Source organism: Amphiprion ocellaris, chromosome 18, assembly GCF_022539595.1.
Source record: "Amphiprion ocellaris isolate individual 3 ecotype Okinawa chromosome 18, ASM2253959v1, whole genome shotgun sequence".
NCBI classification, from domain to species: Eukaryota; Metazoa; Chordata; class Actinopteri; family Pomacentridae; genus Amphiprion; species Amphiprion ocellaris.
This window is the reverse complement of record NC_072783.1, coordinates 375,719-398,960: the sequence shown is the minus strand read 5'-3', so window position 1 is coordinate 398,960 and position 23,242 is coordinate 375,719. Positions and strand designations below refer to the sequence as shown.

Here is a 23,242-nt window from a genome sequence, read left to right as displayed (position 1 = left end):
CCATTGCTTTTAATGTGCTTTATAAATAAACGGGATTTAACCTGACTTCATGGTTGATGGTTTTTGGCATAGAATGTATGAAGGTTGGGTATCCAGCCTTGTTTTCATTCCAGTTTTCTCCTTTTTTTTCTGTAAAGTTTTGGCAAATTAAATTTACAGGAAAAGAATTTGTTAACTGATTAAAAAATTAAAGAAAAAGCTAAATAATTACTGACATGAATTAATAAAACAATAGACAGTTAAAACAGCATCAGTGCGTTAAGCAGACGATCCATGTACAGGGCTGGTCCCAGATGCAGCGGCCCGGGTTCAATTCCTGCTGGCAGCCTTTTGCTGCATGTCTTCCCCAACTCTTCTCCCCTGTTTCCTGTCTCTCTCTCACTGTGCCTAAATAAAGCTGAAAAAAGGCCAACAAATAGCTTTAAAAAAAAAAAAAAAAAAAACTGCATCAGTGCAGATGCCCTGAGCAGCAGGTTGCTGGTTCGATTCCCGACTGGGGACTACGTTTTACAAATCACTCCATTAATCTCTTCCTCTACATTCCCTGTTTCTCTCCAAAGCTGCTACACAACACAAACAAATCTGTCATAAAAACTGTTCAAATATACTCATGTAGTCAGGAAAACACTTACATTCAGCAACCTAACTGTTTTATTCTTCCACATTTCTCAGTTTTAACAGTAAACTATGCATTTCTGACTTCTGACTCCAGTGCTCTCGGTGCTTGATCAGGAGTTCATTTCTCTTCCCTCAGGCTTTGTCTTTGTCAGACTCTTTCTTTCTGTCCAGTCCTGTCTGTGAGTTACATCCCATATTTACCTCAGAACTCCAGCTGAATAAATTGACCCTTTCCTCGGCTCTGTCACCATTATTTTTCTGTCTTTTCTCTATTTCCCCACTCAGAGAACATGCAGCGATTTAGAACAAAAAAGCATCTAATAGCAGCTTGATGAGGGAGTTTTACTCTGCAGGAGCCAAAGTGATGCAAAGCTGCCGAGACAAGGGTGGAGAAACTTCAGATTAGATGAAGCAACCTGGAGAATCTTCCTCTTCTGTACGGTTGTTCTTCAGAGGAGCGTAGAGAGGAAGGATTGTAGGTCACTTCTCTGGCATCAGTCAGCGGTTTAGTGAATTTGTGGGAGCTCAGCAGAGCTCAGATCTTATTTTGTTGCTCTGGCCGACATGCCCCGAGGAGGACAGCAGCCAGAAGCAGCAGCAGAGGGCAGAGAAGCTTCACCCGCCTGGTCAACAGTCAGCAGAACGCCAACAGGTGCAGAGTTCAGCAGCGAGCTGGTAAAACAGGAATCCACAGCGATGGGCAAACACAAGCTTTTCCTCTCTCGTGTTTATCTCGTTCTCTCATGTATTCTCCGGCAGCGATGCCCTGCAGGCCTCCCCTCTGCCCGGCTGCTTCATCGCTGTGGGCATCAACTCACAGAGCTTTTTCTATTCTTCTCCTCCTTTTCCTGCTGTCCTCCTCTGTACGCTCTCTGTCCTATTTTTACTTGATTTGGCTCAGAACAAGCTCCACAAAGTAAAAAAGAAAAAAGGCCAAATTTGATCAGGCCATTAGAATGTTCAACACAGAGCTGCTGGATGGAGATCCAGGAAAAAAAAGTCAGAGCAGAGGAAAGCAATTACATTTATGGATAGTTGAGGTAATTGACCGTATCCTGTTTCTATTTAACGTTGTGCCACAGACCAGGAGGTTTCAGGCTTCTCCTGTTAGGGTGGATGACTTTGAAGATACAGTTTTACTTTGCAGATGTGACAGATTGATTCATTTATAGTCATGCTTGAACGTTAATTAAAAAAGAAGAGACAGAAGGAGGAAGGTGGTGACTCCAGGTAGGAGAGGATTTATAATGCTGTGATGAGTGTGGAGGCTTATTTTGCCCCCTGGTGGTGAGAATATAAAGCTACAATGACAGATTCAAACTGCACAATGTTTTAACCCTCCTGTTGTCCTCATTTACGGGCACCAAAAAATATTGTTTCTTTGTCTGGAAAAAATCCAAAAATTCAGCAAAAAAAATTCCCCAAATTTCTGAAAATTTGCAAAACCTTATGGAAGAAAATTCCAATAATTCCTTAAAAAATTCCCTTAAAAGTTTTATTTAAAAAAAAAAAATCCCCCAAATTTGGCAAGAAAATGCTTGTAAATATTTTCAAAAATGAGTAAAAATCTTCAAAAAAAAATCCTAAAAATGTCTAAAGTGATTCCATATATATCAGTAAAACTTCTAATGTTTTCTTTAAGAACATTCACATAAAAAATTAACATTTAATATTTTTTTTTCACCAAAAAAATGTTCAAATATTTCCCAAAAATGTTGAAAATTTGGACATCAAGTTTCACTGTGAAAATATATTTTTTTCCACAAATTCAAACATTAAAACGGGTCAATTTTGACCTGCAGGACGACACGAGGGTTAATATTGAAATAAAATATTGTATTTTGGGTCACTTTTCATACAATTACAGTATAAACTAAATTATAATGAAAATATGTAACTTTAGGGGGGGAAAGCACAATTTAAAGGAGTTTTAACACATGGATAAAAACCAGACCAACCAACTTTTATTAGCAAAATTAGCATTATTTTTAGCTAACTCCACCCAGACTGAGCTGAAGCTAATTTAGCAACTTTTTCTGAGCTGTTTAGTCTATCTGAAAATGTATTCTGATGCTCCAACATCTTAGTAATTGGGTTTGTTTTACTACGTAATGAGGCAGTAGGTAAAACTAATCAAAATGGAGGAAAAAGTAACAGATGCACATATCTAACTTTATGTGATATTTAGGGTTGGAATAATCCTCTGAAAAAGGAATTATTTAAAGGTTCCACATGTGGAAAATCCAATTTTAGAGTTTTTTATTTGTCTTAAAAGTTTAGAAATGGCAAATGCAAGTTATGAGAGTTTAAAGATGCTTACTAATGCTATTCCTCTAGCTCCCCTCATCTAGCTAGTTGAGCTGCCAGGAAGAATTTTATCCAGTTTCTAAGTAGAAACAGAGGCACCGGTAGTTGTCCAGGTAAAAATTTGCTGCCCCAGGTGAGCAGTTCAGAATGAGAGCCCACCTCTCAGTCCACCAGGTTTATTTACTTTTTAAAGCTGCATCTGCGAACTCAAAAATGTCTTAAACACTCAGCAAAGCTCACTAAATGTTCTGCTGTCGGCTGTAAGAGTGAACACAAGAGCCTTTATAGACACCCAGCATCTCAGAACTGAAAACCCAGTGGATTACTTTAATGTTGATGAAATTGCACCCATTATAATAGGGAAATTCGTAGTATTGGCACATTTTGCAGCTAATGTGGCTAATGATAACACTAGCTTTGATCATATGCCCAGGGCTCTGCAGATGTTGTAAAGCTGAAGGACAATCAGAAATAGTGGAAACTTTAGGTCTCAGTCATTGTTTACATCAGTTTCCTTCTCTCCTGCTCCCTGTGCTCACAAATGCTGCGTTACAATACAGTCGAATTCCCCAAAAACCTGTTCTCATTTCTCTTTCTGTCATCAGACAACAAACCGATCATGAAACTGTGACTGAAACGTGATATTTTCAAGTAAAATGATTATTCAGAGAGAAAGTCCTGGTCAGCCATTCAGACCTCAGTCAGCTGCACTGTGGTCAATTGTTTTATTCTGCTCCTGCAGTCACAAACATAGAGAGTCTTCTTCCTGAATGGGGTGTGGTCATCAGGAGCTCAGCTGTTTATAAAGAGAGAGGAGAACAGGACTTAAAGCTTCTAACAGTCATGGTAAAGCGAACCATCTTTGCAGTGTTTTGGCTTTTTTTAGATTTTCTTTAATTTGCTGTAAAGGGTCACAGTGCGGGACCTTTAAATCTAAATGTGACAGAATCTTCAAGACAAAGCCACCAAATTCATTCTGACCACTTAGTTTTTGTCTCGGTGCCGTATTGTGTTATTTGCTTCGATTTTTTATGGTTTCTTCAGCCTCATTCTTCTGGATGGTTCTTTTAAATGAACTAACCAATGACGCTGCAGGAAAGTAAGATCCATTATGAACGCTATTATGCTTCCAATTGTGACCCAAAGAGAAAATAGTGAAGCTGTACGTCTTGTCATTTCACCGTAGTTCCATCAGACATCCTGACAGCGTTTCATTTCTCTGTGCTGTGCAGACTTTTCCATTACGACTCTGCCCTTATGACTCCATTAAGATTAGCGCTGCACCTCATTAGCATGCTCCTCGTTCTGCATGCATTCAGACTTCCTTTCTTGTTTTGCAGCCTCTGACCATCTTCCAGAGGTCCCTGACCACCATGCAGATCCAGATCCAGGGCCTGCTGCAGTTTGCTGTGCCTCTGTTTCCCACAGCTGAGGTACCAAACACTAAAACACAGCAGAGTTCTCTCTACAAGGAGCATCAGAGGAACGTTCTTTTATAAATGAGTGTTTTCAGTGATATGTTGACCTCTCCACAGAGAGATCTACTGGGTATCCAGCATTTGCTCAACTCTTCGGAGGCCAGTCTGCACCAGCTGACCGCCCTGCTGGACTGCAGGGGGCTCAACAAGGTTTGTTCTCTGCATCCTAATTGGCCTCACAGCACCACAACTAGGTCAGCTTCAGAGGAAGTGGCCTGAAACACAGAGTGGAGCAGAACAAGCAACAGAAAGAATTTGCAGTTTAACAAGATCAACTTCTCTAAACCGTTGTCTTCATATCTGTGTGAGTTAAACTCCTGCTGTGGCTGACTGGTTCAGTTCGACTGCACTGCGGTTCACATGAATAATGTTGAACTTCAAATAAAACGAAGAATTTGTCTTCCTGGAGATTACACACACCGATGCTCTGAGTGCTTTTTCATCTGTGGTTCATTTCTTCTGCTGTGAATTCAAACACGGAGTAGGAATGACTAGCAGAAAGCACGTGTCCGTTTGTCCCTTTGAGCTTCTGTTTGACCCGTTTAGGACTACCTGGACGCCATGGTGGGGGTGTGCTACGACGGGGTGGAGGGTGTGCTGTACCTCTGCCTCTTCTCCATCCTGGCAGCCTGTGCCTTCACCGTCATGCTGTGTGCCATTCCCAGGGCTTGGAGACAGATTGCCTGCAGGTCAGTTTGTTCTGGGGCTGCTGAGCGTCCTGGTTTCCTCCTCCTGCACTGATCTCTATGCTCATCACATCCTGTACTGTCTGCACCACGCTGGGCATGTGTGGGAACGTTTCTGGGGGTTTTATCCTGATGTTTTGGTACAAATGCAGATTCTGTTGTGTAACTCAGAGGGTTTTGGTAACAAAATACCTTCTCAAAATTGCTAATATTAGAATGAAACTGATATGTTTTTAGTGTGCTTCGTTCATGTAAACTCACATTTATTTAAAACATCACAGTTCACCTCTTGAAAGCACCACACTAGTGCATTTGTACATTTTAAAGTCCCTCTCCAGTCATTGATTAAACACATAAAAGCTCAAAAAAATTCCATATTTAGAAGCTTCAACCGCCTTCTTCTCCAATCCTTCCCGCGGGATGACTTTGCAAAATGTAAAAATTACAGAGATGACTTGAAGTGCAATTCGTCAGTGAAAGTAACTGCAATTTTAAATTTGTCCACTGTACTGCTCCAACTGTGATGTATAAATTTAGTGCCTTTACAAGGCAGGGGGCTAACTGAACCTTCTTTCTTTATGGTTCCCACTTTAGTTTGTTTGGTGCTCAGGATCACTACACAGATGAGGAAATCATTGTAAATTTAAAATAATTTTTATATCTTGACAAGTTGTTTTGATAATAAAGTAAAATACTTCAGTTCCAGAGAGCTGTGACTAAAAGTTTTGTTTGTTAATAAGCTGTGATCTATAAGTTGTAATGTGTAAATGATAAACTGAGGATTAATTTTGTTGAAATTGCACTTATTTTTCCTCAAAAAATTCAGGTTGTTCATAATATTATGCAAAAGAACATTTTCAGAATGTACTTTTTTGCACTAAAACAAAAGAACCATTAGGAGTTGTGGTTATTTCTAGGTCATTATGCTGCGGTTTTACTGGTCTAGTCAACTTTAGATCAGATCGCTGTTTGTGGAACCTGAACTTAAATGGGTTTGACAGCCCTGCTTTAAATGAGTTAGATGCAACTCTACACCTTTTCCTCCTTCAGAATGTGTAGATCACTAAAGTACATAAGTCTTTCTCTGTCCACACTATATATATATATATATATATATATATATATATATATATATATATATATATATATATATATATATATATATATATATATATAATGAAATATTTCTGGAAGAATCTTTTTAGTGTTTCTGAAGGTGTGGCTGCTTTACACAGACACAAACAAATACAAATGATGTTTTTTTTTTGTTTATTGTTTATAAGAAAAACTAAGAAAACTAAATTCTACCAAAATGACCCAGTACTCAAAATGTCTTATTTCTGTGGAACCAATCAGTTTTAAGTTTTTACTGGATTTTTAAGGATTTGTTTCGTATTATGGCTGTGATGGGACTAAAATAAATCACACCTGAAGACCTCAGAGTGATTCTAAATGCAGTAAACGTGCAAATGTAACTCTCTGTGTGTGTGTGTGTGTGTGTGTGTGTGTGTGTGTGTGTCTCTGTGTGTGTCTGTGTGTGTGTCTGTGTGTAAAGTCTGCTTAAGACTGTCTGACGCTCTTGTTGTGATCCATCATGAATCCTTTTTTAAAACGATAAAGAACTAAATTCACATTTTCTATTTGACTTTGTGACTATCTGTTTCTGTATTTGTTTTGCGGACAGCAGAGCTTGTGAATGATTAACAGCATGTCATTAATGTCAGAAAGAAGCATCCTGTGCTCACAGCTGCATGACACCAAATAATAATACTTCCAGTCCCTGTGAGCTGATGTCCATCCTGTACTCAACTACTGGGGAGACTGAAGCTAAAACATTTCCGCTGATGTTTCTCCAACGATTGTTTTGAACTTTGCATCCAGGGAGCGAGACTACGACGACATCGACGAGGAGGACCCGTTCAACCCGAGGGCCAGGAGGATAGGCTCCCAGAACCCCAACCACACCAACATGCACAGCTTCTGCAGCTACAGTAGCAGCATGGGTAGCCAGAACAGCCTCCACCCGCCGGCCCCGGCCGTCTCCAACGCCCCCATGTCCGACTACATGTAGGTTACAACAACACACGGGGCATTTCTGAACTTTGGTGTGTCAGAAATGAACTCCTCCATCCCTGTATGTCGGCACTGACCAGTCAGAACTCCACCGTCTGCTGTTGTTCAGAACGCAGCAGCTCGTCTCCTAACCTGAGCTCATAACGCTGGTGCTTTCCTCCCTTCACTGGCTTCCGGTTAGGTTCAGGATTCATTTTAAGATTCTTTTATTAGTTTTTAAGTCTCTGAATGGACAGGAACCAGAATATTTATCTGACCTTGTTGAGGTGCATCAACCCTCCAGAGCCCTGAGGTCAGCTGATGGTCCTGGACGTTCCTCCGTCCCTCATAGAAACCAGAGGAGATGGAGCCTTAGCGGTTGTAGCTCCATGCTGTGGATCATTGATCCTCTCTGTGTGGTCTGAGAACAGCCTCTCTATTTTTAAATTCGTCTTCAGACCCACTTGTTGCCCCTGGCCTTTGGCTGAGCAGAGTCACCTCTACTGGATCTTTATCTGTTTTATTTTTACTGGTTTACTGTTTTGCTTTTATTGTTCTCATATTGTTGATGATTTATTTAACCCTCGTGTCGTCCTGCAGGTCAAAACTGACCCGTTTTAAAGTTTGAAAATGGGGGAAAAATAGATATTTTCACAGTCAAACTTCTAATGTCCACATTTTCAACATTTTTGGGAAATTTTTGAACATTTTTGGTAGGAAAAAAGAAATGTTAAAAATGTTAAGAAAATATTAGAAGTTTTACTGATATATATGGAATCACTTTAGATATTTTTAGGATTTTTTTGGAAGATTTTTACTCATTTTTGGAAAATATTTACAAGAATTTTCTTGCCAAATTTGGGAGATTTTTTTAAAAATAAAACTTTCAAGGGAAACTTTTAAGGAATTATTGGAATTTTCTTCCTGAAGGTTTTGCAAATTTTCAGAAATTTGGGGAATTTTTTTGCTAAATTTTTGGATTTTTTTCAGACAAGGAAACAATATTTTTGGTGGCTGTAAATGAAGACAACAGGAGGGTTAACTGTAAAGCACTTTGGTTGACCATAGGCCTTTAAAAATGCTGTATGAATAAATCTGACATTGACATCATCTTGTGTCTGTTCCAGGAACCAGACGGCTCTGTTCGGGGGAAATCCGCGCTACGAGAACGTTCCTCTGATTGGACGAGGCTCTCCGCCGCCCTCGGTGCGTTGGGTCCCAGAGGCCAAGTCTTTCCTGTGATGTCATTTCCCTCTCAGCTAACACACAATTAGCCTTTACAGCATGAGAAATCTGACAAATAACTTATTTATAGTTTCCCTCAGTGACTCAGCTCAACTTCCTTTGTTAAGTTTCACTTTTATTCTGCTAATGTGAAGCCATATTTAATAACCTTCTTTTCTTTTAATTTGCTTTTTATAAGACTTTTTAACAGGAATAATTAAACAGGTTTTGTTAAACACTGTGCCTTTTTCTACTCGTCACATTACCAAAGCAAGGAGAGGAGAAGTAATCCCGTTAATATTTAATGTGAACAGAACATCATTTAGCCTCTCTCAGGCCACATTCCCAGGAGGAGGTGACAGGTCTCAACCCGTGAACTCAGAAACCGTCACGCTTTTCTTCCTCACTGAATCCATTCCTGCTGGGCCACGTGTGTCCTTTTACATCACAGACATAAAAATAGAAGCATTTTCAATTAAATTTTCATCAGGTGCAGCTTCTTAATAACATACTGCACAAGTGTATGAAGAAATACAACAGTTAAATGCATTTTACAGATTAAATTAAGTGTTTTAAAACCTTGTTTGTTAGACAGAAACACAAACCAAATACCATTTTATCAGGTTTATACTATTTCTAGCAATGCATGCAATTGTAAATTCCACAACACTGAACCTTTTCATGAATTCTGTCTTGCATTCAATCATCCTGATCATTAACCTTCAACAGAAAATGTGATGTTCTCTGCCTTTTAATGAACACCAGCAAGCAATGCATTTTTAAAGTGTCCCTCATGACTAGAACTGTGCAGCACCATGCAGTCATCTCCAGCTAACAGCTTCTTTTATATATTTTTTTGTTTGTTTGTCATGTGTATGTTTGTTTGTATCTTTCATTTCTATTATTCCCTTCTTTCTTTAATCAACTTTTGGAGATATACTCTCAGCAGTATAGAAATCGAGTAAGTCTTTTCTACTCTTCCTCAGGATTTTAACCCCATCACTTTTCCTCTGTTGCATCTCCGTCTGTTTCCTCACGTCACTCGGTTCCTGTGCAGTTTCTCCTGTTTGGCATGGCTTTGTTCAACCCACAACCTGTTGTCCTCATTACAGGCAGTGTTTTTTCACTTGGCCAGGGGTTTTTTTTTCTGCCCCTGGTGTTCACAGGGTGCTACTGTTAGCTCCTCCATGTCAGTAGTATATGTCTGCAGACCTGGAGGCTGCACTCTGAGGACCGGGCCGCACCGATGGGGCCGCACCTTTAGAGCCTTTATTCAAGACGGCGCCCCCTACTGCAGTGGTTCATCACTAAAGTGATGGTGTTAAAGGATGATTTCACTCAAAATATACTTAATTTAAAAGTAATTCTAATAATTTAAACGTAAAAAGCTTATTTGAAGAATATTCCACACAAAGTACTACTTTTTAAAGGTTGATTTAACTTAATTGCTCAGGGTCAATATAGAATTGTGGGACTTTCTGTATCATCGTCGACATTTTAGCTGCTTTCAGGCCTAAAATCAACATGACTGCCTATAACCAAACACCACATGGCATTTTAGAGAAAGATTCTTCTAAATATTAGATATACAGTTGATTTCTAAAGATATTGTAGTAAACCTGTTGACTACTTTCTATTAAATAAGTCAGAAAGCCTTGGAGTCTGGCCAGTCTGTTCTTCAGGAGGAAATGACATCATGTGGAGCAGGTCATGTGATCTGGAATTAACCCACTTCCTGGAGAGGTGTTTTTGGAATGGAGAACTTAGTGGAAAGAGATTTAATTTGTTATTTTCCATATAAAATTTGATATATTGCCAAAAAAGAAATATCTGTCATGATTATCTCAACTTAATAAAAAGAACACAATCCAAACTATTTCTGAATCAACTCATTTTATTATTGTTTAGCTCATTAGAAGGTTTACTTTTAATAAAAATGTATGCAGATACATCCCATGGACTTCAAAAGTCCCTCAATTACAGATTGACCCAACTGCACATTTTGTAAAATAAACTGAAGCCCATCTGTGGCTAAATGTATGCAGAGTATAATCATCTACTTCTCCCTTATGCCCACACAGTGAAAGACATTTTTCAGTGTGTGTCGCTGCAGCAATTTGTCATCACTGTCAGGTATGATCAGGAGGGGGGAAGTCGGGGGAAGTCAGAGGAAGTCGGGGGGATGTTGGGGGGAAGTCGAGCGGAAGTCGAGGGGAAGTCGGGGGGAAGTCGAGGGGAAGTCGGGGGAAGTCGGGGGGAAGTCGGGGGAAGTCGGGGGAAGTCGGGGTGAGGACGTAGATGTGCGGTCCCAGATGCACGGTCCTAGATGTGTTTTCCTAGATGTGTTTTCCTAGAAGTGCGGTCCTAGATGTGTTTTCCTAGAAGTGCGGTCCCAGATGTGTTTTCATAGAAGTGTTTTCCTAGATGTGTTTTCCTAGAAGTGCAGTCCTAGAAGCACGGTCCTAGAAGCGCGGTCCTAGATGTGTTTTCCTAGAAGTGCTGTCCCAGATGTGCGGTCCCAGATGTGTTTTCATAGAAGTGTTTTCCTAGATGTGTTTTCCTAGATGTGATTTTCTAGAAGTGCAGTCCTAGAAGCACAGTCCTAGAAGCGCGGTCCTAGATGTGTTTTCCTAGAAGTGCTGTCCCAGATGTGCGGTCCCAGATGTGTTTTCATAGAAGTGCGGTCCCAGATGTGCGGTCCCAGATGTGTGGTCCCAGATGTGCGGTCCCAGATGTGCGGTCCCAGATGTGTTTTCCTAGAAGTGCGGTCCCAGATGTGCGGTCCCAGATGTGTTTTCCTAGAAGTGCGGTCCCAGATGAACACACCCTACTCCTCCACATGCATGCAATCATTCAGTCCTATAGATTTCACTGCCATTAGGTTTTTAGCAGGATGTGTAGCGCTGTAGAATCTGTCATATCTGGGAAGTGTTGACATTAGCTATTTGTGTATTTGAAGAATGAGAGGTTGATTTGTTGTAGAAAACTAGAGGTTCTATCTCCTCTCTGTGCCCTGAGTTAGCCTAGTAGGTATGATTTAAAGGAATACTCCACTGAAAATCTGTCTTTTTAGCGTCAAATACTCAACCTTTGTTTCTAAAAAAAAAAAAAAAAAAAAATCCTACTTGTAGTCAGCTTGGATCCACGTCGGTTATAATCACTACTGAGGATTGTCTGAAATCTTTTGACACTAGTGCTGTTCTAGCGAAATTTAATTCAAATTCCAAGCAATCTGAGCACTGAATATGCAAACAAAACTCCAAATCATCATTTAGTGCTGAATTGGCAGCTGATGGAACATGTTGTTGTGTTGGGATAAATTGCAGTGGATTGAGCTGCATAAGTAGCTTTTTTTATGTGTGCATCTGTTTTTCCATTAGAACCCATTATAACTGCTGTCTGTCCAGGCTCTCTGCAGCTGCCTCTCAATGCTACAGAGGAGCAAACTGGTACTCAGAAATGAGATTTTCAGTGGACTGCTCCTGTAAGGCTCCTTTTCCCTGCTTTCGTTTGTTATAAATGATGCCATACTTGTGAAAAATCACCATCAGCTCACAGAGTGGGCTTCTAACATCCTCTGTATGTGTCTTTGTGTGTCTTCAACCCACAGTACTCCCCCAGTATGAGGGCCACCTATCTATCCATGACTGAGGAACAGAGTAGACACTTTGGAAACGACTTCCAAGCATAGACTTGTGTATTTACCCGCGGAGGGAAGCAGCATCACAGCCTAAACAAGACGGGAGGCTGCTACAAACATCACAGAGGACAGTGTGTAACATCTGGATAAACCAGCCTGTGCAGTATCAGGACAATGGAACAACATCTGGACCGTTCTCTCTGTGTTTTGAGCTCATTAATGACATTTCTGTCCTTCTGTCCTGACAACTTAAACATTTCTGACGACGTGCTGTCAAACTTAATCTGCTCTTAATCTGTCGCGTTCCTTCGATGCCTGATGCAAACTTGTTGAAAAACTGTTTCCCAGTGAAATGTCACAAAAAATAAGAAAAAATACAAAAAAAACATCAAATTAATTGAGATTTTTCTGCCTTCAAAGCTTTGAAAGGAAGGTGCTTATTACTTTTGTCAACTTAGATCCAGGTCTTCAAAGAGTAAAATGTGAAAAACGAGCTGTGTAAAGATGATTTTCTATGTCTTATGCTTCATGCTTGATATTTGTGAAGCACAAACCCAGCACACTGGCAGCACACAGTAATTTATTGACATCCTCACACACAAACACGTCTGCAAGTGAAGTTTTACGTCTCTAAAACTCCAGAGACGAGACGACTTGGAGACCACGGCTTCTGTAAATAAGGTGTACAGTAACAGACAGTTGTCTTACTCTATATTTGATTTTGTTTAAACAGTGTGCCATTTTTATATATATTTTTTCTAGTTTTGTGTGGCGATGTCACAAAGGATCACTTTTTTTTTGTATTTTCTAAAGGGCCATAAATTAATATTCTGTGGCATATCTAATGCAACTAATACAGTGAGGTTGGCATTTCTATCATGACTTGGGAAGCTGTGCTGCTCTAACTATGATTCATGAGAATATTCAGGTAATTATTTTCATCAAATCCAACCCTCCAAACAGTACACAGTTTGTATTGACTAACAATGATTTTCCGTAGGGATTTAATACATGCAGTGTCATTTATTAAGACTATTTGTGTTGTTTCTTTCAGCATGTTACACTGTACAGGCACTGAGAGTGGTGCTTAATTTTGTGTGTGACTCCAAACTTCAGGGTCTAATTGTGAGTTGAATAAACCAGCTTTGACTACAACTAGATGAGTCTTCATTTTGTTGTCGGATTTGTTTGTTTTTAAGTGGACACTGATCTGAAACACGGCTGTGTGCAGTACTTTTAGGCTAGAATCTTGCTTAGGTTTTGCTTTTTTTCAGTTCTGATAAAACAAATAAGATAGTTATAATTTGACTTGCATTAAATAAGTACATGTAAGACACTTATATCAATCATGTCCTTGTTCTGCTCAGGACACCCACCTGTTTAAGACATCACGCTGTTTCCATCCAGCTTTTTGTTTTCTTTCTATTGGGTACAAGTTCTGGATCAGTCTTGCTTTGTTCAGCAGTTTGTACCACTTTATACCAGACGTCTTAAATTAGGTTTAATCCTTAAAGTCATTATGAGTCTGCAAGAGCTTAAAATTAATCCACAGCTAATTTACTAATAAAAACATGTACAAACTGATTGTTTATTCATGTATAAAAAAGAAGGTGCATTTTTAATTTCCACAAAATCAGTGCTTTCCATAAAAGATAAAAAGGCAGTAGGAACAGCTTGCAAAACTTCAGTGTTGGCTTTTTTTGTCAGTGCACAATAAAAATGTGTGACTGAGCTTGGCAACTGTTATTTATTTATCAATTACAGTCTCATTGTGACGTTTAGTTTTTGGAAGGATCATGTGCTATATACTGTAGGTCTTTCTGGATAGCCAACTTCATGCTAGTGGCATAAAGCCACTCCAGAAATTACTTTTAATCTCTAATTTCGACATTAAATTAGTATTCATTTTTTATTTCTACCATTTTTTTTTAAAAACTTGACCTTCTGGCCTACATTGGATTGCATGGATTTAACCGTCCTGTTGTCCTTATTTACGGGCACCAAAAAATATTGTTTCCTTGTCTGAAAAAAAATCTGCAAAAAAATTCCCCACATTTCTGAAAATTTGCAAAACCTTTAGAAAGAAATATTAATTAATTCCTTAAAAGTTTCCCCTAAAAGTTTTGTTATTTTTAAAAAAAATCTTCCAAATTTGGCAAGAAAATTCTTGTAAACATTTTCAAAAAATTAGTAAAAATCTTCCAAAAACATCCTAAAAATATCTAAAGTGATTCCATATATATATATATATATATATATATATATATATATATATATATATATATATATATATATATATATATATATCTCAGTAAAACTTCTAATATTTTCTTTAAGAACATTCACATAAAAATCTAAATCCAGTGAAATTTGCTGGATTTTGGTTGATTTTTATGTGAATGTTCTTAAGAAACATTTTTAACATTTCTTTTTTTCCACCAAAAAATGTTCAAAGATTTCCCAAAAATGTTGAAAATGTGGACATCAGAAGTTTCACTGTGAAAATATGTTTTTTCTCCACATTTTCAAACTTTAAAGCGGGTCAAATTTGACCCGCAGGACGACACGAGGGTTAGTCTAAAGACAGTAATATAAACTCTGCCAGCAGATGTCAGCATAGGACAAAAAGAAATGCTGCTCAGCTAAACTACACCAGGCTTTAAACTTTATTTTTTAGGCTTTTAACTTTAAAGTTATTGTATTGTATTATAGGCTAACTGTATTCTCAGTTTGGCCCTTAATGTAGCTGTTAGCATAGCCTTAAATTGTAGTAAATTAATCAGTTTTAACAACCCAGAAAGACAATAAAAACACTTACCATTGTTCTGAATGTATTCCATATGAGGCTAGATAACGCTGAACTGTTACACTTGAAGCTAACTTTTCGTTAGCTTTACATAACATGAGTAGTAGTACAGTAAAAATCACCTTAAAATAGAGCTTTTAATTTAATATGTTGTGTACCTGGAGCAATGGGAAGAGGAGACGTTTATTTTCTAATCGGACATGGGGCTGCTGTGGTGTACAGTAGCGGACTTGATGCTGCCGGTGGAGCTCCAGGAATCGCCAGGGACGACGAGCACAAACACCCGGTGAAACCCACAACAACAGCGGCGGAGAGCAGCGAGGACACACCGGGGAGGGACTGGAGCAGGTGGGCTGCTGCCGCCGCTACCTGCCGCTACCTGCCGCTACCTGCTGCTCTTTACACATTTGCCACATTCAGTGTTTTTCTCGTGTTTCCAGGCCGCTGCGTGGGGAGAAAAAAAGCCAGAGAGGAGCTGCGGAGCGTCGGAGGAAGCGACAGTATCCGGGATAGAGAGCCAGATAGAGGTCGCTAAGTGAGGGAGGAACGACAGGAACAGGTTTAGTGGGTTGTTGTTGTTGGGAGGACAGCATTCAGCTGAGCACTAGCTGAGGAGTGTGAGGACGGTGGGCTGCAGGTAGAGGAGGAGGCATGCAGGTATCTACAGGAAGCACGATGGTCCACTGATGGTCCACTGCTGATCATCTTTATCCTTCAGTCTGACCCAAAGAGAACATGAAGGACACCGGGGAGTCCAAGGACCACCAGCTGACGGTGAGTTCTGGCTGTTTTTTATTTTAACACAACCTGAACTGAAGCGTCTTTATTCAGGAAATTACACGACTTTCCTCTCACTATTCAACACAAATCAACCCAAAAAATCTGCTGCTAACTCAGTGGCCACTTTTCTACGTGAACCTTTACAATCTGTTATGTATTTTACGATGCCTAGAGTGTTTAATTTTGTCTAGATTTAGTGAAAGATGCTGTAAGTTTATAGCTGATGTCATAAAAGCGGTTGCATTGGATAACATTAGATACAACAGTGGTTTTTTGTATTATGACATGTCATTTTCTGTCATGTCATATTCATGCTCTTTTAAAGTCTTTTTTAATGTTAAACACTTGGATTTGCATTTATTGCATGACTTGTGCTTTATAAATAGATAATCTGTTGATATTGAGACCTATAGATGAGGGGATCGTCGGTCCTCACAAGTTAACTGATTCATTCTAAACTATTAAATTATTCACTGATGATTTTGACAGTTGATTAACTGGTCTGAGTAAATGTTTAAGATAAAATCGTTGGTTCCAGCGTCCTGAATGTTCTGGTTTCTTCGCTGCTCGATAAGTTCTCAGTAAGCTCAATATCTTTGGGTTGTGACCAAACCAAGACATGTAAGGACTTCATCTTGAGTTTTGGAAAACACTGATGTACATTTTTCAACATTTTCTTGCATTTAATGAACAAAACAAATCAATTAACCAGAAACAGATCAACAGATTAGTCAACAGTGACCCTATAAGACACTGTGAAGGTAGAGTAAGTGTGGAAACTAAGTGAGTTTTCTGTACGTTTCTCCAGTAGTTTGTTCCTGTAATTCATAATGACACCGTGTTATATGTTCACTTTTCCCTTCACTGCCTGCACTGTGTTCTGCAGCTCATACCTGAATTATTGAAGTGGCTGTTTCAGTTGCCTGGCCTCTCTTGTCCAGCATGTAATACACCTTCTACAGGCTGCTGACAGACACAGGACCTTATTATTTCTATTTAGTGCCTGAGCAAAACTCCACTGGATCAACATCATAGAAAAAGCCCACAATGACCAAACTAGGCAGCAGTCTGTGCCTGTAGGTGATGTACCTTCCCCTGGATCTATAGCACCTCTCCTGCTACTGCTATTGTCTGTTTTTGTCTCATTTCATTCACATTAAAAGCTTCCTAACCACCTCTGAATGTTTCATTGGAACAGAATGAGACTGACAGCAGGATAACTCTGAATCTGTCTATTAAATAATACAACACTCCCCTCATGTAGTGCTTCTGTCTGCTCAGTGCTCACCAGTGCTGATAATTTACCCTCTAAAACTACAGGTGTCTGTTTCAAATTAGAAATGAGCTCCACTGATTGAGGGAAAATGTCGTCCCTCTAATTTGTTTCCTACGTTTTGCAAAAGAGACTTGCATTAAACCGACTGTGGAGTGATTCAGGCATGAATAAGGATTTAGATTGGTCCAACCATCCAGCTGCTTTCAGTGTTTATTGTCATTAGTTGCTGGTGTCATGTAATATCCCAGCATGCACTGGGCAGAAAGTAGACATATCTACACCTTACAGCATTTTCCCAGTGAGTTTGGACTTTGGGACTGGAAACTAGAGAGAATAAAAAACATAAAAATGAGGATAATTTTCAAAATTTACACAGAAAAAAAGCCAACAAGGTCTTCTTAATGTGACTATTATCAAGTTCAATGGGAAAAAAACGTGTATCCTGCGCTTGACATTTTAAGAATTACTCTTGCAGTTTTTATAATAAATCTCCATCTATTAACAAGAGATGCTTTTTTACACCTTCACTAAGATACTGCAGTAGTGTACTGTAGATTCTCTCTCCCTGGTTAGAGGTCCACATCTTCTATAATCCACGTCATATTCTGTCATGCAGGCTTTCTGTTATTTACATAATCCTGATGTCATCTTCAAGGATTATTTTTCAAAACTCCACAAAGCTACTGGAAGATACAGAACATTCCTCACCTATGAACACACATGCTAGAGCTGATGACAAAAGTAACATTTTCCTGTTGGTCCACACTGACATTCAACTCAAAGAAAGAATCATAAATCATCTTCATTTTTTACATGTTCAGTTACAGCTCCAGATACTGAACTACACTAATGCAGAAGCACACAGCTGTGGTAAATAAGACCTCGTTTATTCTAGCAGATAGAGCACTCCTGTGAACCCTCAGTGCTTTCCTTTCTCATCAAGACATCAGGAGTTCAGTTCTTTTCCTAACCTCTAATTTCAGCAAACAGAATGTCTGTTTGTTAATTAAATTCAAGGCTAAGTGAATCCTCTGTGCCTGCTGCAGGTTGCCTTGAGAATCCGACCCCTCAGCGATGCCGAGCAGGAGGAGGCGGCGACCATCGTGGCCCACAGAGTGGACGACCAGGTGAGATGGTCATCCTTTACTCTGTCGCCGTGCACGTGAATGATTGATGGGGTCACTGTGTGCTCGTGTGGGTGACGGCTGTTGTCTCCATTTCAAATCCCCCTTCCTGCCTGTCAGGAGGCTGTCCAGATAAGGTATCTGCAGCGACCCCAGTAACGCCAGCAGCTCTTCTTCTTTAAAAAAAGAAAGAAAGAACAGCTCGTTTGTAAAGCTCAAATGTCACATTTCATTTGTAATTGAATGCTGGATGACTCAGACCTGAAGCACAGAGAGTGACCTTTCTAACAACTGATGGAAGGAAATTCTTCCATAGTGAATGTGGAAAACTTCTAATGTAAAACATTCATGCTGATGGTCGTTGAGTCTTTCAGTCTCTCTGACTGGAATGATAACAGAGAGCTACAACAGGGGCAGCGACTTCTAATTATTTCTCCCCTGAATTTATTCAGACTTATATGGTCTTTTTTCTGTCAGCTAATCATTTACAAAGAGTGCTAGACCAGTTAGCATAGACTCATTATTTGTAATTATACTTATTATTTATGCACTTTCTTTTCTAACTCTTCTGTCAACAGTTTGTCCAGAGATTCTGTTGTATTACTTCTGTTAATTGAGTTTTTAGGTTTTGGACTGCTGGTCAAACTAAACAAAACATTTGAGGTAGACATCTTATAATGCACATGGTTTGTTTTTTTTTTTTTTTTTTTTAATTTTCTGATCAATCAGAACGATATTTAAAATAGATGAATTGAATATTAATGTGTGTCGTTTTAATGATGCCCTGGACACGTGAACACGCTTTCAGTCCTCTAACATGTTGACTTATTAAAACAGACTGTACTGAGAGCCTTGTGTTTGGCTTTACTCTGTTCCCACTGTGGTCTTGTTTCTTTTTTTTTTTAATCTGAGAGGCTTTCTGATTTATTTGGCCACTAAACTGCTTTGAATGGAGCTATTATGCTAATTTAGTTTTCCATTAGAGTAAACAGGACAGGAATGATTCTGAATGAACAGAACGTAGATGACCATGGCTATACGCAAACATTCTATAAATTACAGTCGAGGCTTTTGAATTTTATAAAATATTGAATAACTTAGGCCTTGTCCACACGTAGCTGGGTATCTCACAAAACAAAGATATTTTCCCACGATTCGGCCTATCATCCACACGAAAACGCAGATTTACGTCATCAAAAACGATTCTTTTTAAAAACTCCGACCAAAGTGAAGATTTGCGAATTCTCCGTTTTATGCATCTGCATGTGGACATCAGTAACCGGGGTTTTGCGTTTCGAAACGTCACCGCCTGCGACAAAATATGTTCTTACGTCACATATGCGACCTGTGTTTACATTCGGTAACAGTATGGATGCTCTCACAAGGTTTTGGGCGATGTTTCTTGTACAGGCGCTTTTTACTTGCTTGTTTTTACAAGCCCAGATACTGCTCCACATTCAACAACACAGGCGAAGGACGACGTTAAGGACGGTTATTCTCCACCACCTTGCTAGGATTTGGGGTACTACTGCCACCTAAAGGTCCGGCATGCTTATGAATGTGCTGAAAAACGCACTTATGCGGTTAGGTGTGGATGAAGTTTTTTTCTAAAAACGAGGTGGTGTGTATGTAAGTTTTTTTCTAGACGGAGGGGGCAGGATATTCGGTTTTACAAAAACCCTGCTACGTGTGGACAAGGCCTTCGACTGTTGTCATTTAGCAGAAGCGTTTTTTCCTTAGAAGCTTGTCTGTAGAACACGACCACCATGCACATGGTTTAATGAGCTTCTTACCATGTCACCTCCCTTATGAGAAGGCTATGCAGTGCACAATTAGGACTATATTTACCATCAGGTTTCGCTTTTGAACTGGTCCCTCTTGGAGACCGTTTAGCCACTGTGGTGTAAATGATAATGAGGACTGTGACTGGGAACCTGCTGAGGTGTCTCCTGGCTTTTGTTTTGCAAGCGTACTAGGGGTAGGAAGCTCATCTCAACCAGGACAAAGCCAGAAAAGTAAAAGTAGCAGCAGCTGAGACAGTTCTGATGCAGGTTTTCTGGATGTAACAGTGACAAGTGCTGCAGGGAAGCATTCTATTCACTGAGAGGTGTGATTAGTGGGGTTTTTTCTCTACTACAGCGTACTTCTAGTAGCTGATTATCTCTGGGCGTTGAGGACTGACTTGTTTCTGTTGTCAGAAGTAATTTAATTACAGCGAGTCTTAAGGACAACATCAGCACTTCTGTCTGCCATGACATCATGAAAACAGGCTTGGACTCAGGGGATTAGAGCATAACACCAGGAAGGTAGATATGGTGCTGACACAGCCACCACTCTGAAGCTTGTTATTGTCTGTAGCCTGAACACACCTCAGCTAGTCTGGTGTTCAACCTGCTGCTCTGTTGGTTTTCTTCCCAAATACACCCTCCATAGTTCTGTCTATGGAGAGAACTACGTATTAACAGATATGCTGCTTGATGTCTGTGAGGTTATACAAGCTTCACTCAGGCACGTTCACAGGAAGGATTAATACAGTTTACAATACACACTTGTTGTTGAGACAGTGGGATTGTGGGAAGCTTTTTGCCCATGCGCTTACCTGGGCTGCCCTGACATGAATAGAAGGGACATAGTGAGGTATAGGTCACATCAGCACAGGGATGCAGTGAGATTATAGTGCACAGGAGGACTGAGTGTGTTTACCTTTAGTTACCAGGCCTGCTGTAGATGTCACACATGAAGACCTGTTCAAATACACCCTTAACCAGATCACAGAGGCTGCAGTTTGGAAAATAAAATCTTAAAAAAAAAAAAAAAAAAAAAAAAAACTGCTTTGTTTTTTTGTTTTTCACTTTTTAAAACCTAAATGCAGAAATGTATTATTTAACTAATAAAAAAACACAGTGTTGGATTGTTGCTCTGGCTTTTTAAACCCAAAATACAAAACACGGCTGTTTTAACCCTTCTGTTGTCTTCATTTATGGGCACCAAAACATATTGTTTCCTTGTCTGAAAAAAATCCAAAAATTCAGCAAAAAATTCACCAAATTTCTGAAAATGTGCAAAACCTTCAGGAAGAAAATTCCAATAATTCCTTAAAAGTTTCCCTTAAAAGTTTTATTTTAAAAAATGCCCCAAATTTGGCAAGAAAATTCTTGCAAATATTTTCAAAAAATGAGTAAAAATCTTCCAAAAAACCCCTAAAAATATCTAAAATGATTCCATATATATCAGTAAAACTTGTAATATTTTCTTGAAGAACATTCACATAAAAATCAACCAAAATCCAGTGAATTTTGCTGGATTTTGGTTGATTTTTATGTGAATGTTCTACAGAAACATTTTTAACATTTCTTTTTTCCACCAAAAATGTTCAAAGATTTCCCAGAAATGTTGAAAATGGGGACATCAGAAGTTTCACTGTGAAAATATTATTTTTTTCCACATTTTCAAACTTTAAAACGGGTCAGTTTGACCCGCAGCAGGACGACACGAAGGTAAATTTTTTGCAACACTGGAAGTCGCCGAGGAAGAACCGTTTGGAGCTGGTCTGGACCACAAACACATCTAGAAGGGCTGTACTCGAGCCTTTTTCCAATTTCGTTCTCTTTGAGAGTGGAAAACCCATGCAGCAATCATGGAGCTCCACGTTGCTCTGTAATGAGCGTCAGGAGGTTCTGCATGGAGAGCAATTTAATTTGAAAAATTTGATTTCCGGTTCTGCCGGTAGCTTTCAAATGGCGCCGAAGGGAAAAGGCTTTTTTTTGTTTCAACTTTAAAATTGGTAAAAACGCAGCATTTTTTTCTTTCTCTACTTTTCGTTTTTCAAATTGAATTTTTAAATGAAAAAACGAAAAAACAAAACGATTTTTTTTTCTCATTTTATTTTGAAACAGAAAAACCAAAGAACCATACACAGATTATTTTGGAATCTATCAGGTCTGAGTATTAAATCCTGAGACTAATGCTGTCATTTAGTTTAAAGCGTTCTGTCCATGGTTTTATAAATTCCTTCCATCCTCCCTGTGAAAGATATTGAGCTGAAGCTTGACTTTAACTTGACTTTAATTCCCAAACCTCTCCACACCCTGTCTCTTTGTAAACTCACAGGACTGAGTAGTGATGGTTTGTTTGTGAGGCGGGAATGGAATGGACGGCAGCGAACATATGGCCTCCTGGTGCTGCTCAGACGGATTAGCAGGGTGCTGCTGGCTGACTCGGTGGGAGTACAGAGCTCTGACTGTCCTGGCAGAAAGCAGACAACTTGAAACTGGCTAAGCCTGTGGAGATGAGCTCACTGGATGGGTTTTAGCTCAGGTTAAGCCTTCAGCCACCTGCTCTCTTTCTGACAGCCTCAACAGATTCAGCCGCTGTCTTTCATGGACCACCTGTTGCTGTTCTGCTCACTGGGCTTTTCTTGTCCTTGAATAAATGTGCAGGTTGGAGGTGTAGTGAGGAGGATTTATGAATTAGATATTAAGTGACTCAGGCTTTTATTCACTGAAGGTCATAGTTTCATAACAAGTGTTACCGGCATAGAAAAGTGGCTTTCATCCTGATGTACATAGAAGAAACTGGTGAGCTTCACTATATCCAAACAGCAAAGCACGACTGTGGTGATATTTTATGTTGCAAACTTTACTGATGCAGGAGATAAAGTGCTTCTTAATGATGCAGGTTGAGGAAGCAAGCAAAGTTTATTAATATAGCACTTTTCGCAGAAATGGATTCACAAAGTGCTTCACAGTAAAATCAATCAGCAAATAGAAAACAAGGAGTGACACAACCATGTGCACAAACAAGTTATCACAACAACACCACCTAGCTAAAAGCTTGACTGAACAACCAGGTCTTCAGCTGCCTTTTAAAGGACTCAACAGAATCTGAAGTGCGCAGAGACATTGGCAAAGCATTCCATAGCCTTGGGGCCACTACTTGAAAGGCTCGATCCCCTCTGCTTTTAAAGCGGGTATGGGGAATGACTAGCAATCCTTGGCCTGAGGATCTCAGAGAACGCTTTGGGTTGTAGCATTTTAAAATATCAGAAATATAAGCTGGACCGTGACCATTCAGAGCTCCAAAAGCGATAACTAAAATTTTAAATGAATCCTAAAATGAACTGGGAGCCAGTGAAGTTCTTTTAAAACGGGGGTGATGTGATCTCTTTTTCTAGTGCGGGTTAAGAGCCTTGCAGCAGAGTTCTGAACAGCCTGTAGGCGATGAAGTTCTTTCTGGCTCAAACAAGTAAATG

At 39.5% G+C, this 23,242-nt stretch overlaps 2 protein-coding genes across 5 annotated transcripts in view; both read left to right on the top strand.

The window, feature by feature from the left end:
• The window catches only part of ttyh2 (tweety family member 2), a 93,836-nt gene extending 80,676 nt beyond the window's left edge, over positions 1-13,160 (top strand). Inside the window, exons 9-15 of one of the 4 annotated variants that reach the window (XM_035947697.2) lie at positions 4,266-4,358; positions 4,461-4,553; positions 4,950-5,092; positions 6,971-7,156; positions 8,269-8,347; positions 9,315-9,326; positions 11,976-13,160. In XM_035947697.2, the coding sequence (XP_035803590.1) occupies positions 4,266-4,358; positions 4,461-4,553; positions 4,950-5,092; positions 6,971-7,156; positions 8,269-8,347; positions 9,315-9,326; positions 11,976-12,056 (687 nt within the window). In that variant the 3' untranslated portion in view covers positions 12,057-13,160. Of the gene's footprint in view, positions 1-4,265; positions 4,359-4,460; positions 4,554-4,949; positions 5,093-6,970; positions 7,157-8,268; positions 8,348-9,299; positions 9,327-11,975 lie in introns of all 4 variants that reach the window. The other 3 variants (XM_035947696.2, XM_023269272.3, XM_023269273.3) reach the window with 3 other exon arrangements.
• Positions 13,161-14,925: 1,765 nt separating this feature from the next.
• The window catches only part of kif19 (kinesin family member 19), a 42,696-nt gene continuing 34,379 nt past the window's right edge, over positions 14,926-23,242 (top strand). The window contains exons 1-3 of the mRNA XM_055004457.1: positions 14,926-15,159; positions 15,252-15,585; positions 17,914-17,994. Of these exons, the coding sequence (XP_054860432.1) occupies positions 15,547-15,585; positions 17,914-17,994 (120 nt within the window). The 5' untranslated portion in view covers positions 14,926-15,159; positions 15,252-15,546. The remainder of the gene's footprint in view (positions 15,160-15,251; positions 15,586-17,913; positions 17,995-23,242) is intronic.